The sequence below is a fragment of the Barbus barbus genome (genome assembly GCF_936440315.1).
Source record: "Barbus barbus genome assembly, chromosome: 15".
NCBI classification, from domain to species: Eukaryota; Metazoa; Chordata; class Actinopteri; order Cypriniformes; family Cyprinidae; genus Barbus; species Barbus barbus.
Window position 1 is genome coordinate 3,176,580 of NC_136743.1, and position 27,998 is coordinate 3,204,577.

At 36.3% G+C, this 27,998-nt stretch overlaps 1 protein-coding gene across 1 annotated transcript in view; it reads left to right on the forward strand.

Annotated features, from left to right (window-relative positions):
- The window catches only part of LOC306881107 (potassium/sodium hyperpolarization-activated cyclic nucleotide-gated channel 2-like), a gene marked incomplete at its 5' end in the record, with an annotated part of 67,224 nt that extends 45,546 nt beyond the window's left edge, over window positions 1-21,678 (forward strand). Inside the window, 4 exons of the mRNA XM_079435016.1 lie at window positions 12,317-12,463; window positions 12,990-13,230; window positions 18,508-18,672; window positions 20,019-21,678. Coding sequence (XP_079291142.1) covers window positions 12,317-12,463; window positions 12,990-13,230; window positions 18,508-18,672; window positions 20,019-20,956 — 1,491 coding nt within the window. The 3' untranslated portion in view covers window positions 20,957-21,678. The remainder of the gene's footprint in view (window positions 1-12,316; window positions 12,464-12,989; window positions 13,231-18,507; window positions 18,673-20,018) is intronic.
- Between the last annotated feature and the right edge of the window lie 6,320 nt (window positions 21,679-27,998).

Sequence of the window (27,998 nt, forward strand, 5' to 3'; positions counted from 1 at the left end):
CAACCTGGAGCTTAACACGCTGAAAACTGTGGAGATGATCGTGGACTTCAGGAGAAACCCCCCTGCTCTCCCCCCACTCACCATCATGAACAGCATTGTGACTGCAGTGGAGTCATTCAGATTCCTGGGCACCACAATTTCTCAGGACCTGAAGTGGGACAATCATATTGAGTCCATTGTGAAAAAGGCCCAGCAGAGGCTGTACTTGTTTCGCCAGCTGAGGAAGTTCAACCTGCCACAGGACTTGCTGAAACAGTTCTACTCCCCTATCATTGAATCCATCCTCTGCACTTCAATAACTGTCTGGTTCAGCTCAGCTACCAAATCTGACCTCAGAAGACTACGGAGGGTAGTCCGGACTGCTGAGCGAATCATTGGTACAACCCTCCCCACTCTCCAAGAACTGTACTTATCCAGAGTGAGCAAAAGGGCTGGTAAAATCACTCTGGACCCCTCACATCCAGCACACTCCCTCTTTGAACTGCTGCCTTCTGGTTGACGCTGCAGAGCTCTGAGAACCAGAATGACCAGACACAGAAACTGTTTCTTCTCTCAGGCAATCCATTTCATGAACACTTGACACTAAACGTGGAACACACAACTCTATTGTACATTATTTATTCACCACACATACTTTTTTTATTTCAAATTTGCACATATCAGACCTGTACACACACAATTGTCTGTATTATATATTGTTTTTGCGGTTTTGTATATTGCCTATTTGTATATTTTTCTTTTATTATCTGTGTCCTGTCCTGTTGCTGTCTTTCTGTTGCACTGTGGAGCTTCTGTCACTATAACAAATCCCTCGTATGTGTAAACATACCTAGCCAATAAAGCTCATTCTGATTCATTCTGATGCTGGAGATTGTTTTTGGATGAGCTAGGATAATTTTTCTTGAAACCTCCCAAACAACATGTGGTGATGTAGGTGCTGTTTGACAATTTTGTTAAAGGTTTTTTGCCCCCGAGACTCAACTATTTTCTGCAATTCTCCAGCTGTGGTCCTTGGAGAGTACTCTCCTCATCACCATGCATTAATTTGTGAAGCTCAATAAATTATCTTTTGCTGCACATCAGAAATATATTATTTGGTTTTTCTCATTGTGATGGATGATTAAGGGAATTTGGGCTTTGTTTTCCATCCTATTTATATTTCTGTGAAACAGGAAGCCATGGCTGGATAATTTCACGTTCATAATCACCCTGGAGTGCTCAAAATTGTGAATATGAATGGGAATATACTTCAGAGATATTTTACTCATAATAATTTCTAGGGGTGTCAATAATTGTGTCCAATGTGTAGTCGAGAAAAACATTTATTTCATAATGACATTTTCCCCCATTTTAAATTCTTATCCAATTAAAGGTTAGATTTTTCTAATTTAAAAAAAAAATAAAAGATCAAAAGGAATAACAATACAGATTAATTTTCAGAGCTGCCTTTGATCATATTTACCAAGGCTGCCGATATTTTTGGCCATGACTGTATGTATGTATATGTATATATCAATGGAGCAGTGGTGAAATACAGAAGAGTAGAAATTAGTAGGGAAAAAAATAATAAAATAAAATAATAATAGTATATTAAATAAAGGTAACAATTCTCACTGTAAACTAGTTGCTTATTAGCATAATAGCACGTTGGCTGTTTATTAGTAATTATACAGCACAAATTTGGCATGACAATATTCTTAATTCAACTCAATACTTAAACTTAACTACCTTATTAAATATTAATAAGCAGTAATTAGGAGTTTGAGGCAAAAGTTGTAGTTAATAGTCATTCAATAATGACTGGACCTTAAAATAAAGTGTGACCTAAATAAATAATTTAGTAAGGGCTTCTTTTATGACTGTAGTGTAGTTAGTGCTTTAAACAAATCTGTCAGTCCTACAGTAACTCCACAACTAAGCGCATATATAAAGACGACAGACACCGATTGTGCTCGATCCCAATATACTCAGATTTACAGTAGGCTATTATTTAGATATTCACGCAAATATAATCTGTTATATCTTAAGTGAATGTTTGGGGAACTGTTGGGGAAAAACATAGGATGTGTAACATTATATTAAATCTGTGCATTACGCTATGTCTTAATATAGGCCGTCTGTCTCAATGTTAATCAAACAATAAACAATAAAAGAGGGAATCACTCACTGCTCTTGATTGCACTGCTTTTGTAGTTTTAATAATCAATTGATTTGTAATGAACACAAGTGATTTTTACATTTTACCATTTGTTTTTCTTACTTGAATGCTTTTGTTTAGATGTAAAATGAAAAAAGTAATACACTATACACTTGTTTCTTATATTTGTTCTTTTTTGCCTCAGTTCTTATATATAACAACAAAGAGAAAATAAAAAATAGCTATATTGCGATTATTAATCTATTAATGATTATGAAGAAAAGAAGTGGGGGAAAAAATGTAATGTTGCTGGGTGATTTTTCTTTGGAACCTTCATAAACTTTATATCAGTTTTTCTCTCTTTTCTATTTATTTTGCTGACTTTGTCGATTTCAAACAGGTGTAGCTCAGTCATTTTCCATCCGATTCCAACAAATCGTATATTTCGAGCGTCTTTTAATAGAGAATGAAATAATTATATAGTAAAATAATAAAAAATATTATATATATATATATATATATAATAAAAATAACTCATTTTTGAAAATTTGCTCATTGTGACTCATTTTGCCAGGACAGGTCACATTTAATTATGACTGCATGACATATGACCCAAAATAAAGCCTGAGTTTCTCAGAAAAGATGGTTTTGAGTCCTTAAAACGTAATGACTCTTTTTTGCTGAATAACAGTGACGCAGTCTTTTTCTGGATGAGTTGAGACTTTGTTGAGGTGCTCGAGGGCAGGTTTGCTTTGGCTCGGCTCACTGTACCTGCAGGTAGAAATGTGCTTAGTAGCGTTATGAGGTGATTTATTCTAGAATCAGTGCAGTGAATAATACATCTCTGATCCCAGCCTGAAATTAGACTTCTTCATCTTTATTTTCAGCAAGAGGACACCAGGACTTCACAACACACACAGACACATAGCTCGGTTCTCTGGTTTTCATTTATCTGAGATGCAGGGAATGACGGACCAGGGTTTTGTTTGCTTTTACCTAGGCTGGAAAATCTTTAGGCAGGAATCAATATGGTGCCCTGGGATTATAATACTGTCATTTAGTCAATTTAGGCTGTGCTAAAACATTGAGGTTGAGAATGAGAGTATGTGGGTGAATGTAAACACTAAATTTTTTGAAAGAATTTATTGAATTTATTTGTTACAAAATGCAGTAAAAACAGGAATATTGTGAAATATTATTGCAATTTAAAATAATAGTTTTCTATTTGAATATGTTGTACAATATGTTGTACAGGTGCATCTCAAAAAATTGGAATATCGTGAAAAAGTTTAAAAAGTGATATCGTGAAAAAGTTTTTAACATTTAAAAAGTTTTGTTTTAATTTTGATGATTAGAGCTTACAGCTCATGAAAGTAAAAAATCCAGTATCTCAAAATATTAGAATATTTCCTAAGATCAATCAAAAAAAGGATTTCCAAAACAGAAAAGTTCAAGTTCTTTAAAGTATGTTAATTTATGCATTCAATATTCGGTCAGGGCTGCTTTAGCACAAACTCCAGCATCAGTGAGGAATGGCATGGACGCGATCACCCTGTGGCTCTGCTGAGGCACTATTGAGACTTCAGCTCATCTGTATTGTTGGATCCACTGTTTCTCATCTTTCTCTTGAAAATAACCCATAGATTCCATGTGGGGTTCAGGTCAGGCATGTTGACTGGTCAATCAAGCACAGTAATATCGTGGTCAGCTAACCACTTGGAAGTGGTTTTGGCACTGTGGGCAGGTGCTGCTGGAAAATGAAATCAGCATCTCCATAAAGCTTGTCAGCAGATGGAAGCAAAACATGCTCCAAAATCTCCTGGTTAGACGGCTGCATTGATTCGGGACTTGGTAAAACACAATGGACCAACACCAGCAGACGACACAGCACCCCAAATCATCATTGACTTCAGCAACTTCACACTGGACTTCAAGCAGCTTGGATTCCTCCAGACTCCAGACTTTGATTTCCAAATGAAATGGAAAATTTACTTTAATCTGAAAAGAGGACTTTGGACCACTGAGCAACAGTCCAGTTCTTTTTCTCCACAGCCCAGGTAAGACGCTTTTGACATTGTCTCTGGTTCAGAAGTGGCTTAGTAGCCCTTTTCCTGAAGACGTCTGAGCGTGGAGACTCTTGATGCACTGACTCCAGCTTCAGTCCACTCCTTGTGAAGCTCTCCCAAGTGTCTGAATCAGCTTTCCTTGACAGTATTCTCAAGCTTGCGGTCATCCCTGTTGCTTGTGCACCTTTTCCTACCCAAATTCTTCCTTCCAGTCAACTTTGCATTTTATATGCTTTGATACAGCACTCTGTGAACAGCCACCCCTTTCGGTTATGACCTTCTGTCATTGATTGTCTTCTGGATCATTGCCAAGTCAGCAGTCTTCCCCATTATTGTGGTTTCAAAGAACAAGAGATTCTCCCCAAATTTATACTGTAGGGATGGTCATTTAATGAAGCTCAAAAGTAAATATTCTAATATTTTGAGATACTGGATTTTTGTAAGCTGTAAACTCTAATTATCAAAATTAAAAAAAACTTTTGAAATGTTTTACTTTACATGTAATGAATCCATAATATATGAAAGTTTCACTTTTTGAAATAACTTGCAATAAAAAAATTAACTTTTTCACAATATTCTAATTTTTTGAGATTCACCTGTAAAATTTTTAGCATCATTGCTCCAGTCTTCAGTGTCACATGATCCTTCAGAAATCATTCTAATATACTGATTTGCTGCTCAAGAAACATTTCTGATTATTATCAATGTTGAAAACACTTGTGCTTTGATGTATAGAAAGTTCAAAAGAAGAACATTTATCTGAAATAATAACCCTTCACATCAAAATATCATGCCTGATCATTTAAATGTGTCCTTGATGAATAAAAGTATTAATTTATTCGATAAAAAACCTAAAACCTAAACCTTTGTAACGGTATAGTGTCTATAAACTGAAATAAATATTTAGGAGAAAATCAGAAATGGTACTGCTAATTTTCTGCCAGGACATCATCCAATAATCTGAATATTTCCTTTAACCCTAAAACATATAATGCCCACATGAACCCTAAAATGCATGATTGAATTCGAAATATGGGTAAAACACTTATTAAAAATCAATACAGAGAAATCTGCCATATTAACACAGTGCATTATAGGCCCTATTTTTACTACATGTTCAAACATTAAGTTTGAGCAATAGCAACAGCGATACCAAACACCGCTATTAACTTAAACAACACTTCTGATTACCATATTCCTATACCATGGTATTTGAAAAGGTGTGACAAGAATACCACAGTATTACCATCACGCTATTGTCCAATAAATATGACGTTACGATGACTTTCCATGCTGTATTTTTATGGTAATCCTGTAGTCTTTTTTTGTAAAGGATTGGAGCTTCTTGTGTTCTAGATGCTTCCCGTGTTCTCTTGAGTAACCTGAGCGGTGCATGTGATCTGTGTGCTATTTCTGGTGGTGAGAGGATGGTCCCCGTCCTGTCACTGGAGAGAACAGCAGAGATGTGCAGAGGAACAGCAGCAGTCAGAAACACTCAGTGCAATGCTGCAGATTTAGAGCATGTCTAACAGAAAGCCTGTTTATAAATACACACACACACACACACACACACACACACACACACACACACTGCATAGAGACACACATAACCGCATCTTAGGATGGGAGAGACTTTTGATCTGTTGAGGTTTTGAATTTAGAGGTGAGATGCATTTCAGGCCACAGAAGAGATGAGATGAGAATAATTGTGAATAATTCAGAGGCAGTTTAATCAGGTGATTTCTGACGAGTATGGAACGGGACAACTAACCGTCTAAACGAGGACACACGTTAATGGCCCATTGATGCTTCATCACAATGTGTGTGTGTGGGTTTAACTACAACTGAAAAAAGTGCTGAAGGATTTACTTTGAAAAAAAATTCAGTCAGAAATTGCTACAAAGAAATAAGTAACATTAATTTAACTGCAATTTTTTTGTAATAATCCAAAACACTGAATGCAGCATCATCAAATTAGGTTATATTTTGCAAATCAGTAGAGTTTTTGTGTAACCTTTGTTTTAATAATTTTTTACAGCATATTACTAAGAGAGACATATAAATGAAGAGAGATCTGGACGATTAAAGAGTGAGCGCTCGCTTTTAGAATTATAACAGCAGTTAAAGCCATGAAAACGATGATATTCACACTTCACAAGAATGATGTTATATGGAACTAATGGAATATGGATTTCTGCTCTGAGATTTCAGACTAGCCATAGTCATATTTTTTTAGCCATTTCTCTCTGCTAGTTACACACACATACACACCACACACACACATTTACTTTGCTATCTAAATGAGGCAGTATCATAGACTTTTATTGCTTTACATTTATATTAAAAGCTAATTAGGTGGCTATATTTACATTATAATTATGCATTTGGGAGACACTTTTATATAAAGTGCATGGGAAAGTTGTGGCCTAATGGTTAGAAAGTTGGACTCGTAATCCAAAGGTTGTGGGTTCGAGTCTCCGGCCGGCAGGGATTGTAGGTGGGGGGAGTGAATGTCCAGCGCTCTCTCCACCCTCAATACCACGACTGAGGTGCCCTTGAGCAAGGCACCGAACCCCCAACTGCTCCCCGGGCGCCGCAGCATAAATGGCTGCCCACTGCTCCGGGTGTGTGTTCACGGTGTGTGTGTGTTCACTGCTGTGTGTGTGCACGTTGGATGGGTTAAATGCAGAGCACGAATTCCGAGTATGGGTCACCATACTTGGCAGTATGTCACTTCACTTCATTACATTGCAATAAATGTTTGCATTTTAGCAGTTTATGAATTTCCTGGAAATCAAAACCCGTTGGTGTTGCAGCGTTATGCTCTACAGACTATATCAAAAACTCTAGCCCTAAAAGAAAACTCTGTGCTTTGCTTACAATATTTATGAATCACTTGTTCCTTGGAGGACGTCTGCAAGATTTTTCTGAAAAACATTAATAATTTCTGTTCATCAAAGAATCCTGAAAAAAATGTAGTTTCCACAAAAATATAATATTATTTAATATAGTATTCTATTATGTTATAATATTTAATATAATATAATATTTCATTGAATAATATAAAGCAGCATTTTTTTTCAACCTAATCATATAGAATTTTTTGTTAATTTAACTTTTAATAATATTTCACAATTTTACAGTTTTTACTGTATTTGTTTTACCAAATAAATGCAGCCTTGGTGAATAGAAGAGACTTAAAAAAACAAAAATGAAAAAAGTCCAGAATGCATGGAAGTGTGCTCTTTTGACCTTAACCACCCTGGCAAAAATATACAACATCCTGGCAGCAAGTTTTGCGTGATCAAGCTCTTCAGGACAGGTCAGAAATATACTATTTCTTGTTTGTTTGTGTTCAGACCTGTGTATGTAATACTATAAAAAATCCCCAAATTTTCCTGTGATGTTAGTACGAATAACATCAGCGTTTACATGCTAAACCAGTGAGAACAATGGCATTTCCTGACCTGTCCTTGTCCGCAGTGTTCGAACTATACCGTGGACTTTGGGGGAGCCCACCTTTTTTTTTTTTTTTTTTTTTACGGGGGGCGGGGGTTATCTTTATTGAAGTGAATTGGTTATAAATCGTCGTCATGCATGAATTAATGATATTTTTGCAAGTTTACACATAATAATCCAAGATGATCACATTACACAAAACTGAAATTGCACGTCAAAATAACCCATTGTCAATATTTTTTGAGACACACCAAAATTTCACAAATCACGTTTTCAGGGAAGCCCGAGCTCCCCCTAGCTCCCCCGTAGTTCACACCCTGCTTGTCCGTAACCTTTCACACCGATCTCTAAACAGCTCCATCAACGCCGACTCATGGCTGTAAATGAGGCAAGAGAGGATGCAGTATGACGTCACGCAGGTCTATCAGTCCATCTCTATCGCATTGCTTTCTTCTGACTTGCCCATTAAACACAATTTTCTTTATCGGTCCATCAGTGAACCACTTAGATCAACACTGCTGCTTCTTCAACTGAGTAAGCGACATCTTCACCGTGAAGCATCTGGATCAATGAAACGCTGGGAGAAGCTGTTTCAGGGTATAGATCCACTAGGCTGTTCAGAATAGTCCAGCTGATGCACAGAGGACTGTTTTCCAACACGTATATAACACGCTACAGTCCTTCATAATGACAATGAATATGGGGCTGGAAACCCCTATTTTTGCTATTGTACCTTTATGAGGTTGTTTTAATGGCCCCATCTCTGGAAGTTCTAAAATTCTTAACTGTAGTATTTTGAATAATGTTATTTCAAAAGATCAAAGATAATTTTATTTATTTATTTATTTTTGAATCTCTGAAAGTTCTAAAGTTCTACAATTTAGTACATTCGTCTCTGTTATTACAATAATCAAGGAAGTCTTTATTTATATTTGAATTTCCGGAGGTTCTAAATTTCATCTAGTACATTTAATTCTGTTATTTTAAAAGACCAAGTAAAATTAGATTTTTTTTTTTTATTATTTTTTTTTTTTTTACAAATATTTTTGAATCTCTGGAGATTCTAGTACATTCAAATCTTTTATTTTAAAAATCAATGAATTTTTTATTCATTTATTGGGGAATTATTGAAGGTTCTAAATTTCTCAAATCTAGTACATTGAACTCTGTTATTTCAAGAGGTCAAGGACATTTTGTGAATCCCTGGAAGCTCTAAAATTTTAAAATCTAGTATATTGAACAATATTATTTCAAAAGATCAAATAGAATTTATTTATTTGTCTGTTTTTTTATCTATTTATTTTGGAATCTCTGAAAGTTCTAAAGTATTCTAAAATCGAATGCCTTTAATACTGTTATTTCAAAAGACCAAGTGAAATTCGATTTTTAAATATAATATAAAATAATTAAAAAAATTCTAAAATGTAGTACATTGAACTCTGTTATTTCAAAAGATGAAAAAACAATTGTTTGTTGTTTATTTATTATTTTGGAATTTCTGGACTTTTATCTAGTACACTTAACTTTGTCATTTCAAAATATCAAGGAAATTATTATTGTTATTGTTATTTTTGAAGCTCTGGAAGTTCTAAAAATCTCAAATCTATTCTATTGAACTTTGTTATTTCAAAGGATCAAATAAAGTGTTATGTTTTTCATGTGACCTCCTTTTAAAACCAATCTTTGAACACAGTTGACCCAGTGCTGGCGCTGACAGATGCAGCCCACTTTCATGTTTGTATGAAGTTGTGGAATGAGAGCAGTAGTGGGACCTTTATAAAACTCAACACACAGGCAATTATTCTCACAAGTGGTTCAGGGACCTTTACAGGTGCTTCACAAACACCTGCGTCAGCAGATGCTGCCGTGCAACAGGGAACACACACGACTGCAATGCTAATGCCTCTGCTCTAACCTGCTTTCTTTGTTTTTGTTGAACATTACTGTTCTCTTTCTGTCTCCATAAATAACGTAGTTTGAGGGATGCTTGGCTTGTTAGTGTTAACTAATGATCTGAGGCTGGGATTTGGGGGTCGTACATTGCTTGAAGAACATGGACCTGGATTGCAGCAATGAGAGAAATCATGAAAGTTTTTATGCTGACATGGATGTTTCTCATCCCATTTTAGGAAGTAAACTTGTTGAAAACTATTTTTCACCCTCTTACTAGGTATTTTTACGGGATATTTTCTCCCCCTGAGCTTTACTGAAGATTTCCAATCTAAAATTAACATGCCTTATGTAGTGGAAATGACATGTTATGAATAACTCACCCTCTGTTCTGCTATTTCATAGCATTTTATGCATTTTAAATGATAATTTACATTTTAAATTTAATAATATTTTTAGATTTTTGGAATAATTTGACATAATTACAGCTTGATCAAATAATATTTACCTATTTTATCTCTCATGTTTTATCCCAAGCTCTTCCCTGCCCCTGTTTTTTTCTTTGTAACAGTGTTATTTTAGTATCATTGAGATACTATAGATTAAAAAAAATATTTTGAATGATTTTTATTTGCATATTTTCATTTTATTGCATATATATTATATATGCTCTATCAGTGTTAATTTAGGTGTATTTAATTTTTTGAGTACTGTATGTTTTGGACTACAATGATCTGGACTTGGCAAAAAATGCAGTAGAGTACAAATTACCAAAGAACCGTTAATCATCAAAAGTGATGACCTGTGTTATTATTTATATACTATTACAGATTTTATTAATATTTGAATTAGCTTTTATTTTTCATACTTTCCATTTTAATTGGAATTAATTTTATTTAATTTTATTTTTTTTATAATAATAATAATTATCATTATTATTTATTTATTAATTTTTTGTTGTTGAAAACTGTAGTGATTCAACTTAAACTAAATGACAATTAGAAATGTTGCCTTGGCAAAAATAATAATAATAATAATAATAAAAATAAATAAATAAATAAAAAAAATTGAAAAATGAAATAAATTTATATTTTAATTTATTTCAGTCTTATTTTAATTAACAAAAATGTTTAAATACAACCCAAATCCCGGAAATTTGGGGATGTTTTTTTTTTTATTTGAATAAAAGGAAAACTAAAAGACTTTAAAATCATGAGCCAATATTTTATTCACAATAGAACATAGATAACATAACAAATGTTTAAACTGAGACATTTTACACTTTTATCCACTAAATGAGCTCATTTTAAATTTGATGCCTGCTACAGGTCTCAAAAAAGTTGGCACGGGGGCAACAAAGGGCTGAAAAAGCAAGACATTTTGAAAAGATTCAGCTGGGAGAACATCTAGCAACTAATTAAGTTAATTGACATCAGGTCTGTAACATAAAAGGGATGTCTTAGAGAGGCAGAGTCTCTCAGAAGTAAAGATGTGCTGAGGCTCTCCAATCTGTGAAAGAGTGCATAAAAAGATTGTGGAATACTTTAAAAACAACATCAAATTACAAAGGCTTTGCAAATCTCATCATCTACAGTGCATAACATCATGCTGAAAGATTCAGAGAAACTGGAGAAATCTCTGTGCGTAAGGGACAAGGCCGAAGACCTTTGTTGGATACCTGTGGTCTTCGGGCCCTCAGACGACACTGCATCACTCATCGGCATGACTGTCATTGACATTACTAAATGGGCCCTGGAATACTTCCAGAAACCACTGTTGGTAAACATAATCTGCCGTGCCATCTGCAGATGCCAACTAAAGCTCTATCATGCAAAAAGGAAGCCATATGTGAACATGGTCCAGAAGCGCCGTCGTGTCCTGTGGGCCAAGGCTCATGGACTGTTTCAAAGTGGAAAAGTTTTCTATGGTCAGACGAGTCCAAATTTGACATTCTTGTTGGAAATCACGGACGCCGTGGCCTCCGGGCTAAAAAGGAGGGAGACCTTCCAGTGTATTATCAGCGTTCAGTTCAAAAGCCAGCATCTCTGATGGTATGGGGGTGCATAAGTGCATACGGTATAGGCAGCTTGCATGTTTTGGAGGGCACTATGAATGCTGAAAGGTATTTAAAGATTTTAGAGCAACATATGCTCCCCTCCAGACGATGTGCATTTCAGCAAGACAATGCAAAACCACATACTGCAGCTATTACAACAGCATGGCATCGTAGTAGAAGAGTCCGGGTGCTGAATTGGTCTGCCTGCAGTCCAGATCTTTCACCTATAGAAAACATTTGGTGCATTATTAAACAAAAAATACGTCAAAGATGACCACAAACTCTTGAGCAGCTGGACACCTATATCATTCAAGAATGGGACCAAATTCCAAAACCATAACTCCAGAAACTCATAACCTCGATGCCCAGATGTCTTCAAACTGTTTTGAAAAGAATAGGAGATGCTACACCATGGTATTTTGTGCATAAAATTGTAAAATATCTCAGTTTAAACATTTATGTTATCTATTGTGAATAAAATATTGGCTCATGTGATTTGAAAGCCTTTTAGTTTTCATTTTATTCAAATTTAAAAAAATATCCCAACATTTCCGGAATTCGGGTTGTAGTTTCAGTTTTAGTTAATGATAATAACCCTGGTTTAAAGAACTGACATAATACGATGCATTAGTGATATTAATATTGAAAGTGCTATAGATGAAAAAACATCCTCATTTTCTTTACATTTCTGTCTTTTTGTCTCTGCAGTACAAGCAAGTGGAGCAGTACATGTCCTTCCACAAACTTCCAGCAGATTTCCGACAGAAAATCCATGATTACTATGAGCACCGTTACCAGGGCAAGATGTTTGATGAAGAAAGCATCCTAGAGGAGCTGAACGAGCCGCTCCGAGAGGTGACTTTGTGTGGGTGTGTGTGTTTGGTTTTCTGTGTGTTTGCAAAGGTCTGTCTATGTCTGTAAACATCTGTGGAAAAAATCTCCCAGAAGGCCCTGCAGTTGTCGCAGAGCTTTCCAAAACAATGAAAGCACGATAAAGCGGGAATGGCTTCCAAACTCATTTGTGTCACAGTAAACCGCTAAATCCAGCTTTCTCTGCATGTAATGTAACATAAAGCGCCTATAACAAACATTCAGCGACTTATGTATAGATGTTTATGCTTTAATGTGATCTGTTATAGCTGAATTGCACCAAGAAATGTCTGGGTCAAATTTCACCTTTTAATCAAATTATATATTAAGCTACAACAATTATATATGCACTGCAACAAATATTAGGCTATAATATACTAATATATACTATATATATATATATTCATGTCATTCACCCTTATGTTTATGTAAATGATGTGTATGTGAGATATGCATTTATGTATTTCTCTCACCCTCTGGATTTCTTTCCATCCGTTTCCTCCACCGTCAGGAAATCGTGAACTTCAACTGCCGTAAGCTGGTGGCCTCCATGCCTCTGTTCGCCAACGCCGAGCCCAACTTTGTGACTGCCATGCTGACGAAGCTCCGTTTCGAGGTCTTCCAACCAGGCGATTACATCGTCCGAGAGGGAACCATCGGCAAGAAGATGTACTTCATCCAGCACGGCGTGGTGAACGTGATTACCAAAGGAACGGTCGGCATGAAACTTTCCGACGGCTCCTATTTCGGAGGTACGCTGCCACTCAAATTAACCTCGTAAATTAGATGGGAATTAAACCATCACTTTACTTAATTAAACTGCTCAAATCCTTATTGAACCCCATAACATTTGAAATCATTTAAGCCAGAAATGGTGTGACCTCTTCTATTTTAGTCCTTTATATGTAACTTAGTTATATCGACGGTAAATGAATTGAACTTTAAAGGCACGTTCATGTCTGCAATCAAATTTTTTTACATTTACTTCTGCCTCTGTTCTGGTCTGACCTTGATATTAAGATCTCACTGTGATGTTAAAGTTTAAATTTAGTCACTTGTTATTCTCTAGCCAGTTTCTGACATAATTTAACAGACTCCTTGTATTTTCTAAATATAAATAAAGTGCGGTCATTTCTGTTGCACCAAACTGAATATAATTCCCCCCCCCAAACATTTCCCCATCTGCTGCCTGAAAGATATTCCCGTCCCAAATCTGTTCAAATAAATAGAGCAATGTTTTGAATGCACCCTAGTTTTTACTCTTCATGAATTGGTTTTCTTACAGTCGTTTCTGAACATCAAAATTACATGAGAGACAGGATTTTAATATTAAAATGATATGCTTTCCAGTGTCATCAGTGAATCAGTAACTATAACTTTTACTATATTCACGACAGACATCACATCATTTTGTTATTCTGAGTGTGCATTTCCATTATTTTCTGTGCGCATAATTGCAGTCGGATGATTTTGATTGGCTGTTGATGTTTTTAACATTTATCAGCTGAAAAAAAAATCTCTGAAAATGATTCAAATGCATGAGTGTGAAAATTTTCTATGCAGATTTTTCAGCAGATTAAAGTATGTTGATGACACAAGCATTTTGCCAATATGACCTCCAGGGTTATTAACCAAAGCTAACACTAAAACCATAAAAAATGATAAATAAGAATAAGAATAATATTTTTGTCACTTGAAATAAAATAAACTTCAACTGAAATAAAGTACTTAAAATAAATTAGCAATTTAATTTCAGCTAGTTGCCAAGGCAACATCTAATTTAACATGATGTGCTAAAACTAAAACTGAAAATACATTAAATATATATATTGTTACTTAAAATAAAATAAACTTCAACTGAAATAAAATACATTAAATATATATATTGTTACTTAAAATAAAATAAACTTCAACTGAAATAAAATATTAAAAAACACTTAAAAACCCTAAACATATTTAATTTTTTATAAAAAAATAAATGTAATAAAATGTAATAAGACAAACAAAAATGTATGAAAAACTATATAGACAATGTAATAAATAAATCAACTAACAAACTAATGTTATTTATTTAATTAAATAAACAAATTAATAAAAATTATTTTGCACCAACTAATAAAAATGACTAAAACTTACAAAACAATTACTAATAGTATCTCAATTATATTAAAATAACACTGTTGACCTCATATGAGCGGGCCTTAAGAGCACATCCTAACCTCATCTGAAACAAGTTTATTTGTGACAAGCCCAACCAGTAAACATTTCAAAACCAATGAAAGCATTTTAGTTTTTAGTGTGGATAGATTACGTATTGCTGAAACGTGTCACGTTGCTCTGTATTAGGAAACAGTATTTGCTTCTTAAGTCGCAGTAGTCTCTGAATCCTCTGGAAAGTGAACTGTGATGGTTGTGAGCTGACGGAGAGATCCAGAGAGAGTGTGTGTGATGCTGAGGAGAGGAACACGATCCCTCTGCAGCCTTAAATCCGCATGAGTCAGCCGATCTCAGCTGCAGAGGGCTCTGGAAGAGGCTCTCGGCACGTGACCTCGGAAAGGTCAAAGACGAACTGATGTCTTGTGTCTTGCCTGAGATCAAGGAAGAAAAGAGAGAAGCTGCCTGATGCTGTGTGTAGAAGGATCAGTCTCAGTATTACCACGGGAAAACTGTACTAATGTTTTCATAGCTAAGACTTAATGAAGTTCTCAGTCGCGCTTCAAATCAGGTGTTTCTTTTAAAATTAATTTGGCAAAATTAAAACAGACACCAATTGTTATCATGCAGTAAGATTACAGAGATATCAAATGGATGTGAAATGTCACAATCAAATAAAAGGGCTATTTAAGATTTTTATTTTTTTGTATTTAGACATCAGACAATTAAACACATTTTTCCTCTAAATTCCCATTATCGGTTTAATTGACAGTGCAATCAATTAGCTATTTTTCAATTCCAGTTGCAATTTTTAAAACATTTTTAAATGTGATTTTTTTTTTTTTTATAGTAACATAAATTAAACTAAATTAAAGTCAGTTTATTAATGGAATTTTGTTTTTTTTTCATAATATTTTATTGACAGATTTAATGAAATTAACGCTTATGCTTTATGTAAATTATAGATCTATAAAATATAAAATGATGATGATCTTTGTATTTTTACATTATTTTCAGGACAAGTAAGCACATTTCCCTCCAAAATCTCATTACCATATTGCAACATAATTTTTAAAATTCCAATTTTAAATTTTATTTTTTAGATTTCCATAAACTCAGTACAACAAATACTATATACTATAATATTAATTAGAAGTATGAATTTGGCATGTAGCATCACTGCGCTTCGGGGCGTCCCGTGTTGGAGTCCCAGCTCGTGGACCTTTCCCGATCAAACCCCCCCTTTCTCTCTTCCTTGTCAAAACTACTGTCCTATCAAATAAAATTCAAAAATAAACAAACAAACAAAAACAACAAGTTTGTTAAACCTTTAGCAGTTTTGTGTGGTTTTTGACATTTTTAAATAGAATAAATTATTAATTTATTGAATTCATTGATTTTAGTTTATTTAGTTTGAATTATTTTAGAAAAACTATAGTTAAACTGAAACAAAGTGAGAAATATTGGAACTAGCTGAAAAATTCCATTGAATTTTTTTTACTGTATTACAGTTATGGTTTATTTTAAGTAACATGAATGGTTTTAGTTTTAGTTGTTTATAATAGCTGTCCCAATCCGTAGGAGCAAGGGAACGAGGAATTCTTCAAATAACAATATCTATTAATCAAAATATTCACAGGGAATCCAACACAGGAAAACATTCACAGACTCGGGGTGAAGACAAACAATACCGGACGTGGGAGACAGGGAAACACAGGGCTTAAGAACACTAGGAAATCAAATGAGGAAGAACTGAAACAGGTGAAGAGTAATTAAACACAGACGGAGACTAATGAACTAATAACGAAGACAGGAACAGGAAACAGGAAGGACCAAATAAGGGCATGAAGCACATGGGGAACAAGACACAAGACAACACAAGTCTGACAATAGCCCTGATTTGCTCTGCATTGCAGTAGAATCTGTGTGTGTGTAAATTGATTTTAAAGGTGTGTAATCAAAGGAAAGAACAAATTAGATGCAAGTGAGGTTTTGTGCTCATGTGTTTGTCCACACAAGGGTTTGTGTTACACCGGTGTGTGTGTGTGTTCACCTTTATGTTCGTGCCTGTGATTGTGGATTTAATTTACTGCCTTTGGTTTGATGAATGACCCGGCTCCGGATGAACGCCGCTGGATGACAAAGTTCTCTAAAATGAACCAAGGCTTCCAAGGTTGTGAATTGGATTTTCTGGATTGATTTGGGGCGCAGACAGGGAAATGGACCGAACACACAAAGGACCCTGATGGATGGGTCAGGACTTCATACACAGAATGACGCACACCATGTACGATGAATGATGTTTATTATCTTTGGAGCCTATTGTGGGTTATTTCTCACCCATCCTGAGGAGCTAGTTGTTTCATAGTGTTTCAAAATCATATGGGGAGAATTTAATCCCAAGAAACCTGTGTGTGATCTTCTAAATATAGACACAAAGTAACCTTGTCTGTGACTTCATAGAATGCCATTATTATGGAAAGTCGTGGCCTAATGGTTAGAGAGTCAGACTCGTAATCCAAAGGTTGTGGGTTCGAGTCTCGGGCCGGCAGGAATTGTAGGTGGGGGGAGTGAATGTCCAGCGCTCTCTCCACCCTCAATACCACGACTGAGGTGCCCTTGAGAAAGGCACCGAACCCCCAACTGCTCCCCGGGCGCCGCAGCATAAATGGCTGCCCACTGCTCCGGGTGTGTGTTCACGGTGTGTGTGTTCACTGCTGTGTGTGTGCACGATGGATGGGTTAAATGCAGAGCATGAATTCCAAGTATGGGTCACCATACTTGGCCGTATCTCACTTTCATTCTGATTTATAATTCAATAATTGCAAGTAACAAGTCAGAATTGTGAGTTTGTATCTTACAATTCTGACTTTATTTCTTGCAATTGTGAGAAAAAGCCAGAATTGTGAGATAAAATGTTACAATACCATTTTTTTTTTTCCAGCGGCAGAAATGGGCTTCCATAGCGTTTGTGAGCAAAAGAGACTTAAAGTTTCAAACCTCTATGACTTTTTTTCTGTGAAACACAAAATAAAATTTTGTGGGGGGTTTAAGTAAATGTGTTAGGGCCCCAAATGTGACCCTGGACCACAAAACAAGGGTGATTTTTTTCAAAATTGAGATTTATATATCATTTAAATACTGAATAAATAAGCTTTCCACTGATGTATGGTTTGTTATGATAGGACAATACTTGGTCGAGAGTGCCAAAAAAATTAAAAATTGAGAAAATCGCCTTTAAAGTTGTACAAGGGAAGTTCTTAGCAATGCATATTACTAATGAAAAATTAAGTTTTGATATATTTACAGTAGAAAATTTACACAATATCTTCATGAAACATGATCTACTTAATATTCTAATGATTTTTGGCATAAAAGATAATTTTGACCCATACAATGTATTTTTGGCTATTGCTACAAATATACCCCAGCAACTGAAGACTGGTTTTGTGCTCCAGGGTCACAAATGTTCTTCAAAATGTGACAAGTGACAAGAAGGGGAGTGAATTATAGTAGAATATCAATTTAAAATAGGATACGGGAAAGTATTTTAACACTTAAATAATTACACCCTTCATTTGTAAGACGTGAGAGCTCAATAAAGCAGGAATATATTCACCACTTTGTAATAAGCATTCAAATCACATACTTTTGAATGAAGTCTGATAAAGTTTAATTAGTTTCCGCAGGCAGATATTTAAATTCACACCCTGTTCAATGGAGGACTCTTCAGGGTTTCAGTTTTCGAGCAATTTAAAAACAATTGGCATCTAGAAAAGGTCACAAAGTTCCTTTCCCCAAATGAACGGCAGTATCAAGATGATCATTCCGGTGCTCTTGAATCTTAAACGTGTGTGTTTTTTCCTCTCTGTCAGAGATCTGCCTGCTGACGCGAGGCCGTCGTACGGCGAGTGTGCGAGCGGAGACCTACTGTCGTCTGTATTCGCTCTCCGTGGACAATTTTAATGAGGTTTTGGAGGAGTATCCCATGATGAGGAGGGCTTTTGAGACTGTAGCCATCGATCGACTGGACCGCTTGGGTAAGCAAAACCTGAAACACCTTCTCAAAGAACGATAATGTGAACATTTTTATGCCTTACAGGATTATTCAGGGTTAAATACAGCTTAAGCTTTATGGATGCCTTCTGTGTCGACATAATATTGACTTGTTGAGCTTAAAACAGAAAACCTGTTAACAGTAATGCACTTGTCCCATTAACTTCTAATGTAAATGTTCTGGTGGGTTTAAAAGCAGAAATGTGGAATTGATCTCACGTGTTACAGTAGGAAAACTTAGCACAGTCCTTTAACAGGGTAACTGACAGATAGTTAAGAAATAAATAGGATAAATAAGTAAAAGGTTAACTCATTTATTGCTCAAGTCTACCATAATTTTTTAATATAGATCCTGTGGATTCTGCATAACAACAGGAAAATGGCTCACAGCAGGGGATTTGAAATCCGACTGTGTCTTAAACTCACCGCAGTAAATGTGTTGTTGAAAGCAGTGAGTTTATACGAAGGCGGTTGTTTAATGGCTGTGGTGAATGAATGCTTTTATAGGGATGAACTTAAAAACAACTTCTCATGAAGGGTTTTAGCATGCCAAATACACACACTGATATGTTATCCCCCGTGCATGTATGCATGTTTAAAGAACTTCTGTTAAAAATATGATAGTGTATAGAAAAAATTTGAGAAACTCACTAGATGATGTCATTAATAGACCAGCTGGTTGTTGGAAGACTGGTGAACCATCCTGATCCATACCTATTGTTAAATGAGTTGTAAAATTGTATAAATCATCAGTTTAAAGTTGGACTCCTGAATATTCCTTTTGTTTATAGAGCAAGTTGTATGAAGTTTGTATTTTTCCTCTTTTATTTTAAAAAAGCTAAATTTTTATCAGGAAGTAGAGCATTAAAAACATGCTATAGTGAGTTTTCTGTTACTTTTTATGTGCCTGTAAGTTGTATCCATTTGAATACATTTTCTTTTTAAATTGTGATTCAGTATGTTTTCTGATTATCATCAGTATGTTGTCACCATTATTATTATTATTATTATTAATAATAATAATAACATTCCAAATACTACATAATTATGTGAAATTTACATAATAGGCATGAAACTTTTTTGTTCATTTTTAGCATCAACATGAAATAAACATAAATGATTTAATCAATTATTTCATTATAAATAAAACCCAATTATAAAACTAAAACAATGTATTTATTTGATAAATTTTCTTACTATAAATTTGTTGTTAGCATTTTTACAGAATTGCAGTAAGCTTGACAAATGTGGTCAACACTACCATTTAAGTAAAAATTGAAGCAAAAGAGTACCATACCAGTGGAAAATGACAATTTATCTCTCATTGCAGGAAAAAAGAATTCCATCCTAATGAACAAAGTGCAGCACGACTTAAACTCCGGCATATTAAACAACCATGAGAACGAGATGATCCAAGAGATCGTGAAGTACGACCGCGAGATGGTGAAGCTGATCGACCTGCAGCGCCCGCGCGCCATGTCCATGACGCCCTCCATTCCTGGCGGGATGTTTTCTCCGCATGGCCAGTCGCAGGGCGGCAGCTCTGCCATTGCTACTCTACAGCAGGCGGTGGCCATGAGCTTCTGTCCCCAGTTCGGTCCGATGGTGGGTCCCAGCACCATGCAGTCGCCCCGGATGGTGCGACGGTTCCAGGTAGTGCAAAGCCTTGCTAGTCCAGTGGCGGTTTCTCCTCAGCAGTCTCAGCTAGGGCTTGGCGCGCTCGCCGCCGTCGCTATAGCCAGTCCACCGGTTCAAAGCCCGCTAGCGGCGGCGGGCGGACGAACTTTCCAGTACGGGAGCGGCCCGATGGGCACACGCTCCGGATCTCAGCTCTCACTCATCCAACAGCACGTTCCCAGTCCCGCACGGCCCAAAGGAACCCAACCATTGCAACAAACAGGGAGCCTGACCCAAGACGCCAAATCCCTGTCCGGTTCCCAACTCTCCCTGCCTCAAGATGGCGCTCTGCCCGTCGCTCCCAGCCCGCCACCGTCGACCCATGTCTCCTCGACTTCGATCGGCCCAGCTCAAGCCCCCCATCCTGCCATCCCAGGGCCTTCTGGAGTCCGGAGCGCAGTTCTTCAGAGAATGGCGCTGCCTCACCAGGCGTCCGCAGCCATGGTTGGGAATTACCCATCTACGCCTCCCCCTACAGGCACTCCGCCCGCCGTAGCAGGACCGGACTCAGTTATACGCAAGAAAGATTCCATAGTCAGCCTTCCCGAGACGGACTTCACAGCCAGATCCCGGCTATCGTCCAACCTCTGACGAGAACTCTGAGACTCTTTGCGATACTTTTTGTGAGTCACAGTTCGTTCTTTTTGCTCGAGTCCCGCACTCGTAGGTTGGCTTTTCATAGGAACCAAAGGGAGGGCGTTCGGACAGACTTAAGGTGTGGTCACATTTACCGAAATTTTGCGGGCGAAATTAAGTCGTTCCAATAGGAATCCGTACGATCTGAAGTTTTGTGCACAGTTGGTCTTTTGAATTCACCACGTTGACAAATGAAGCTGCATGTTTTGAGAGTTTTGTGCTTTATACATCGCTACGCTGTTGACGAATTTTACTGAAATATCGCTAATGTGACCTCACCTTTACCGCTACTAGATTTAACGTCTTCGCTACAAATAGATTCACGAGGTCGAACGCCTCGCTAGTGCTGCCCCTGTACAGCTTCAGATGCCTCTTAATATATTTGTCTTTATCGTCTCGAGTGAAAGGGAGAAATCCTGTCGTGTGTTACAGTGGTGTTTTCTGTAGAGTTCATACAATGCAATCGGGTGACTAGAAAATCAGGGACTCGCAAGAGATGACGATGAGATTTGGCGCTTCGCGAAAGTGTTTTGGAACATCTCCATTCTTTCTGTATAAGCTCTACTTGTAGCAATCTAATTACTTGTCTTTCACTTTGTTGTAAAATATCGATAAAAAAAAAAAACAAGTATTATGGACCGCTGGTCGATCTTATATCTTAATGTAAATAAAAAGGGAAAAAAAGGGAAAAAAAAGTTCTAATAGAAAACACACAAATTGTATTTACTCGAAAACCAAAGTTGAGCTTAAACACAAGTTTTGTTGTGTCTGTGTCAACTGAGAAAAACAAGTCAAACGAAAATGTCCTCTATTTAACTGCCTTGATTCCGAGTTTAGAAGCCATATACATGGTCTTTGTGTGCGTGTGTGTGTATTTGTGCACATATGCTTATTATTTGTTTAATTTATAAAACTGTTTGATCGAACGGGAGTGTAATGCTTGCATTTTTATGTGTCGATAAAGGCAATACTTCACTGCTTCGGGATTACACTGAGAGTCGAGGCTCGAATGCAATGGGTCATTTAAATTAGCAGGCAAACCAAAATAATCATGCTGTTTTTTGTGATCCATGTTGATCTGCACATGCAATATAATTCTGCAATATTCTTGCCCTGCCTTTTATACAAAAGCTTCATATCACAACATAAGCAATTTAATCAGAGTTATTCAGAGAATGTTTGAAACCTCGTCTTTTAAGATACTGGATAAGGTTGCGCAGCTTTCGCAATATGTTATGGAATTTGTCCTCGTTTTCTAAAGTTAAATTTTTTGTCACTTTTTGTTTGGGGATCTACAGCAGTTATGCGTTTCAGTGATGGAAACAGGTTTTGTAATGTGTTATAGCTCTCTGTGTTGATTGTTATTTTAGTGTTGGGAAGTACTACAGTCACAATAAATAGAAAAATTCACAATTTTGAGGTCAGAGAGGTTGGTTATTCCAGTGTAGACCTTAAAAAAAGAGTAATATTTAATTAACAATGTAATAATATAAAAATAAAAAAGACAATGTTAGCTATATAATGTAATATTATTGTAAAAATATAATATCTTCTATATCTATTTATTTATTCTATATTTTACAGTTAAACAGTGACCTTTTTATAACATTGCCTGTTGTGTTAAAAATGGATCCTGATTTGCACAAATTACTGAGTATCTAAAACATGATGCATATTAATGGCCTGTAAACATAATACAAAGTTGGTGCGTGGGCTCAGTTTGCAGGCCTGTGAGCGAGCGCTGGCTGAATCGTTGATTTGTTGATTGCTTGTGAACAGATGTAAACTATTGGGTTGATTTACGAACTTGTCTCTTTACAAGAATGTAGTTGTTTGTTTCATTGTCAACTGCTGCAGATTTTTCTCACTTGAAGTTTGAAAATTGTAAATAAGACGCTGTAAATTATTTTATGTGCAAACCCGGGCAGTAACATAGGAAAAATGATTTTAGAAAAACAAAAACGAGATTGGTGTATAATGGGTTTTGAATGTATGCCAAGTGGCATTATCGATGTGACCTGAATATTAACAACTGCCATGTAAATAGATCAGTAATAATTCATGCAAAATGGAAATTGTGTATTTGCCGATTATTTGTAGCGATCACACCCTAAGTACTTTAATCAGATACGTCTAGAATGCTTTTATTTTTCTAAGACTTGTTTCTCTAACGTGATCCATCTGTGGATAATATTAACACAAAGCACACTGTCCAATTAGCGTCCTCTATAGGACAGGTATCATCACATTCCCCAGTTGTGCTGGATGAATTTGAGATCGTGGGACTTGTGCGATTGAAACAGGCAGCTTAATCAATTAAAACACAAACAAACAAACATTGACAAGATTCCCTGAAACAACAGTGTATTGATTACTATTGATTTTACAATATACAGTAAGCCTGCATTTACGCTGCTGATATGCACAGATCAGATCATGTTGCATGCATGTTTGTGCTAGGGCACAAACACATGCAATCATATTTTTTCCATCTGATCTGGGTCGCTTTCAAATGTGGTTCTGAATCTGAAATGTATCTGATGTGTCTGGTCAACTGGTCAATCTAAGCACTAGTGTCCAGTGGTCTAAAATCATCACTTGGTGCTTTGCTAAGATTAGTGACTGCATTGGAATCTTGAAGTCTTAAAGGAATAGTTCACCCCCAAAATTTAAATTTGCTGAATATTTGCCCACCCTCAGGCCATCCAAGATGTTTGTTTCTTCATCAGAACAGAAATGTAGCATTGCATCACTTGCTCACCAATGGATCCTCTGCAGTGAATGGGTGCCGTCGGAATTAGTCCAAACAGCTGCTAAACGTGTGTTTGTAAGAAACAAGTCCATCATTAATCCATCGTTTTTAACGTCAAACTGTTGCTTTTGAGTCCATAATCTATAACAGGGGTAGGCAACGTTAGTCCTGGAGTGCCGATGTCCTGCAGAGTTTAGCTCCAACCCTGAAAAAAACCATACCATCCTGTAGCCTTAGCAATCCTGAAGGCCTTGATTAGCTTGCTCAGGTGTGTTTGATTAGGGTTGGAGCTAAACTCTACAGGACAGCGGCAGTCCAGGACCGACATTGCCTACCTATGATCTATAATATTGGTTCCTCCAATTAAAAAGGCATCTCGTCTGAATCAGGAGAGAGATCTGCACAGATCAAGCACCGTTTACAAGCCCAAACAGTCCAAAACAGCTCTAAACTAATATGTGGGTGGATTTTGATGTGAGAGTCAACAGGCGATAGACTTTTTCCCCTGGAGGAGGCGTCGTTATGGACTTGTGTTCTGGCCAGAATAAATTATTTAAAATTTAAAATGAAGAAACACATGTTGATTCTTCGTTTCCCATGAAGAAACAAACTCGGCTACATATTGAATGGCACGAGGGTGAGTACATTTTCATTTATAGGTGAATGTAAACATATTAGATCTGTGCATTAGGCTTTGCATTGTAAAGGCAGCACAACACCACATCTACACTGGAAGCAGATAAAAAAACAAAAACATAACTGGTATAAAATTTACTTTTAATGGAACATCAAAAATTGGCTTTGAAGTAATGGTCAAACATTTAACCCTGTAAAGCCTGACATATTAAATAATAGTCAAATGTTTTGGAGAAAACAGAAGTTTATTGAACCTTTATACAAAATATAAAAGTCTAAATAATATTATGACTTTTATGACTCACAGAGTATGAGACTATGGAGCTCATACAGTTTGATTCAGAGGCTTAAACCAAGCAAAAGTATACAATTTGGTGCAGATGCTGATATTTATACGGCAAAAATTAAGATAATAGCTTGTAATGTAAATCAGTGAGATCTTTATAACAGTATAGCAGACTACTTATCTCTCAATAATATGATAATATTTAAATGCATGTGTTTGATCATATGTTTGATGATCAAAACATATAATGCAATGCAATACAATGATGACTGAAAGATGAACAAATAAACTTTCCTCAAATGATCATATTTGATACTCATAATTTAACATGATTTTTCTAAACAAAATTTTAAAGAATTGTAAAAAATAATCTAAAGAAGCTAAAAAAGTCTAAACTATCGATCAGACGACAGAAGGCATGTACAGGTGCATCTCAATAAATTAGAATGTTGTGGAAAAGTTCATTTATTTCAGTAATTCAACTCAAATTGTGAAACTCGTGTATTAAATTCAATGCACACAGACTGAAGTAGTTTAAGTCTTTGGTTCTTTAGGCTCACATTTAACAAAAACCCACCAATTCACTATCTCCACAAATTAGAATACTTCATAAGACCAATAAATAAACATTTTTAGTGAATTGTTGGCCTTCTGGAAAGTATGTTCTTTTACTGAATATGTACTCAATACTTGGTAGGGGCTCCTTTTGCTTTAATTACTGCCTCAATTCGGTGTGGCATGGAGGTGATCAGTTTGTGGCACTGCTGAGGTGGTATGGAAGCCCAGGTTGCTTTGATAGAGTCCTTCAGGTCATCTGCATTGTTGGGTCTGGTGTCTCTCATCTTCCTCTTGACAATATCCCATAGATTCTCTATGGGGTTCAGGTCAGGATTCTGGTTCAGGCAACATGGATTCTGTGCCTCTCCACTCTTCCTCCAGACTCTGGGACCTTGATTTCCAAATGAAATGCAAAATTTACTTTCATCTGAAAAGAGGACTTTGGACCACTGAGCAACAGTCCAGTTCTTTTCCTCCACAGCCCAGGTAAGATGCTTCTGACGTTGTCTCTGGTTCAGAAGTGGCTTGGTAGGCCTTTTCCTGAAGACGTCTGAGCGTGGAGACTCTTGATGCACTGACTCCAGCTTCAGTCCACTCCTTGTGAAGCTCTCACAAGTGTTTGAATCAGTTTTGCTTGACAGTATTCTCAAGCTTGTGGTCATCCCTGTTGCTTGCACACCTTTTCCTACCCAAATTCTTCCTTCCAGTCAACTTTGCATTTAATACAGCACTCTGTGAACAGCCACAGCTTTCAGTAATGACCCTCTGTAACTTACCCTCTTTGTGGAGGGCGTCAATGTTCGTCTTCTGGATCATTGCCAAGTCAGCAGTCTTCTCCATTATTGTGGTTTCAAAGAACAAGAGATACTCAGAATTTATACTGTAGGGATGGTCATTAATTGAAACTCAATTGAAACTAAAATTGAAGCTCTAATCATCAAAATTAAAACAATTTTTTTTAATGTTTTACTTTACATACAATGAATCTAAAATATATGAAAGTTTCACTTTTTGAAATGAACTTTTTCACAACATTCTAACTTATTGAGATGCACCTGTAGTAGATTGTGTGCAACAGTTTAACAGCGTATAAAATAAAATAAAATGCAGTAGGCTTTATAGTGTTAAATACATAGGTTTACATTTTCATCCAAAGCAAGATCAGATCATGCATTCTGGGAATCAAACCCATGACCCTGGTGTTGCAGCGCCATGCTGTTTGAGCAACAGGAATGCAAGAAATTAAATTAATAAAATAATAATTTTATTTCAGTCTGAGTGGAAAAACAAATCATCTGAAGAAGCCATGCAAAATTAGAAACAAGGCATTTGTCAACTGATAGCATGTTGCTGCCATTGTAAACAGCTCGGTTGATTATAATGGCAGCTTTTTGGTTTTAAAATTTAGCGGTGCAACGCTTGTATCCAGTGTAGATGCGGTCTAAAGGCAAAATTTCAATCAAACCTGAAAAAGCCACAATAAAGGCAGCAAACTTAACCTCTACAAGCATCTCCTGTAACATAAGAGTCTGATGATATTAATCTGAGAAAGGAAGCTAGGAAATGACAGCTCGTTGACCGATTGGCTCGATGAAACTTTATCACAGAATTGCAATGTAATCTCTCTTCTTTGGTTTCTCAGTAAAGGCACATTTTGTTTCCTGCAAATAAACCTTTCAGTTCTGCTAGGGCTTTATGTTCTCTCGCCCAAGGACACAAACCGCGCTTTAATTCACCTCAAGCGTTGGTCGATAAGGATGGGTATGGCAGTGAATGTATGCAAATAACTGGACCATTTTAATTACATATGTACACACGTTTGCATATGTAATGGTTTTAGCCCTAATTAAGCTGCTGTCTGATTGTTCGAATGGAGATCGCAGCCAAATGTGAGTATTTTAACGTCGCTCCACGGCAGACTCATATAGTACCCGTTCACGCTCTCACTGCAGGCCTCGTCTGCCGTTAAGTCATCTGTGTGGAAAACGTGACAGTTTTATTCTGCTTTTCCAGTGCGGAAAGGCTGGCAGATGTGAGCGAGGCAATCTTTCCTGCTAGCGCTTGAAGGACAGGCAGACAGATTGACTGAACATTCCTCCATATTTCCCGGCATCAAATGTAAATCAGGGTACTTTATGTTTCTGTTAGGAGAAGTAATTTTTTTTCCTTCTTCTCCCTTGTCTGTCTGTTTTCTTTTCTGTTTTGACAATGTGCCCCAATGCACAATGTACTGTAAATACCTAGTGCCTAGTATATCTAGTTTCCAAATAGTCTATTTTTAGTCGTATGTGGCTCTACGAAAGACAAAATGCAAAGTTTGTGTCTTTTCTTTTTTAAAGGAAATGTTCACCCAAAAATGATTTGCTTTACAGCATCTTCACGCAGCTCTTTTCTATATAAAGTTCATTATGACCATGTTTATCAGACTACAAAAAAGACAATAAATAAATTAATATATAAAACTAATTTACAATGGAAAAAAAAAAATTCTTAATCAGTATTTTTGCCTTGTTTTCCAAACATCAACATATTCTTAAACCAATATATGATTTCTTGAAATACTTAAGTTATTAAGTCAATTTTTTAATGTATCAAAATTAGGTGAGTTTAAAATAAGAACAAATATCTGCCAATGGGTTTAAAAAAAGTAGACTTTCATCAAAATTTCACTTTCAAGTACAATTCACAGGCGCTCACAGATATTTTGTTCTCGTTTTTAAGCAAGAATTCCTTAGTATTTTGATTTAAGAATGTATTTATATTAT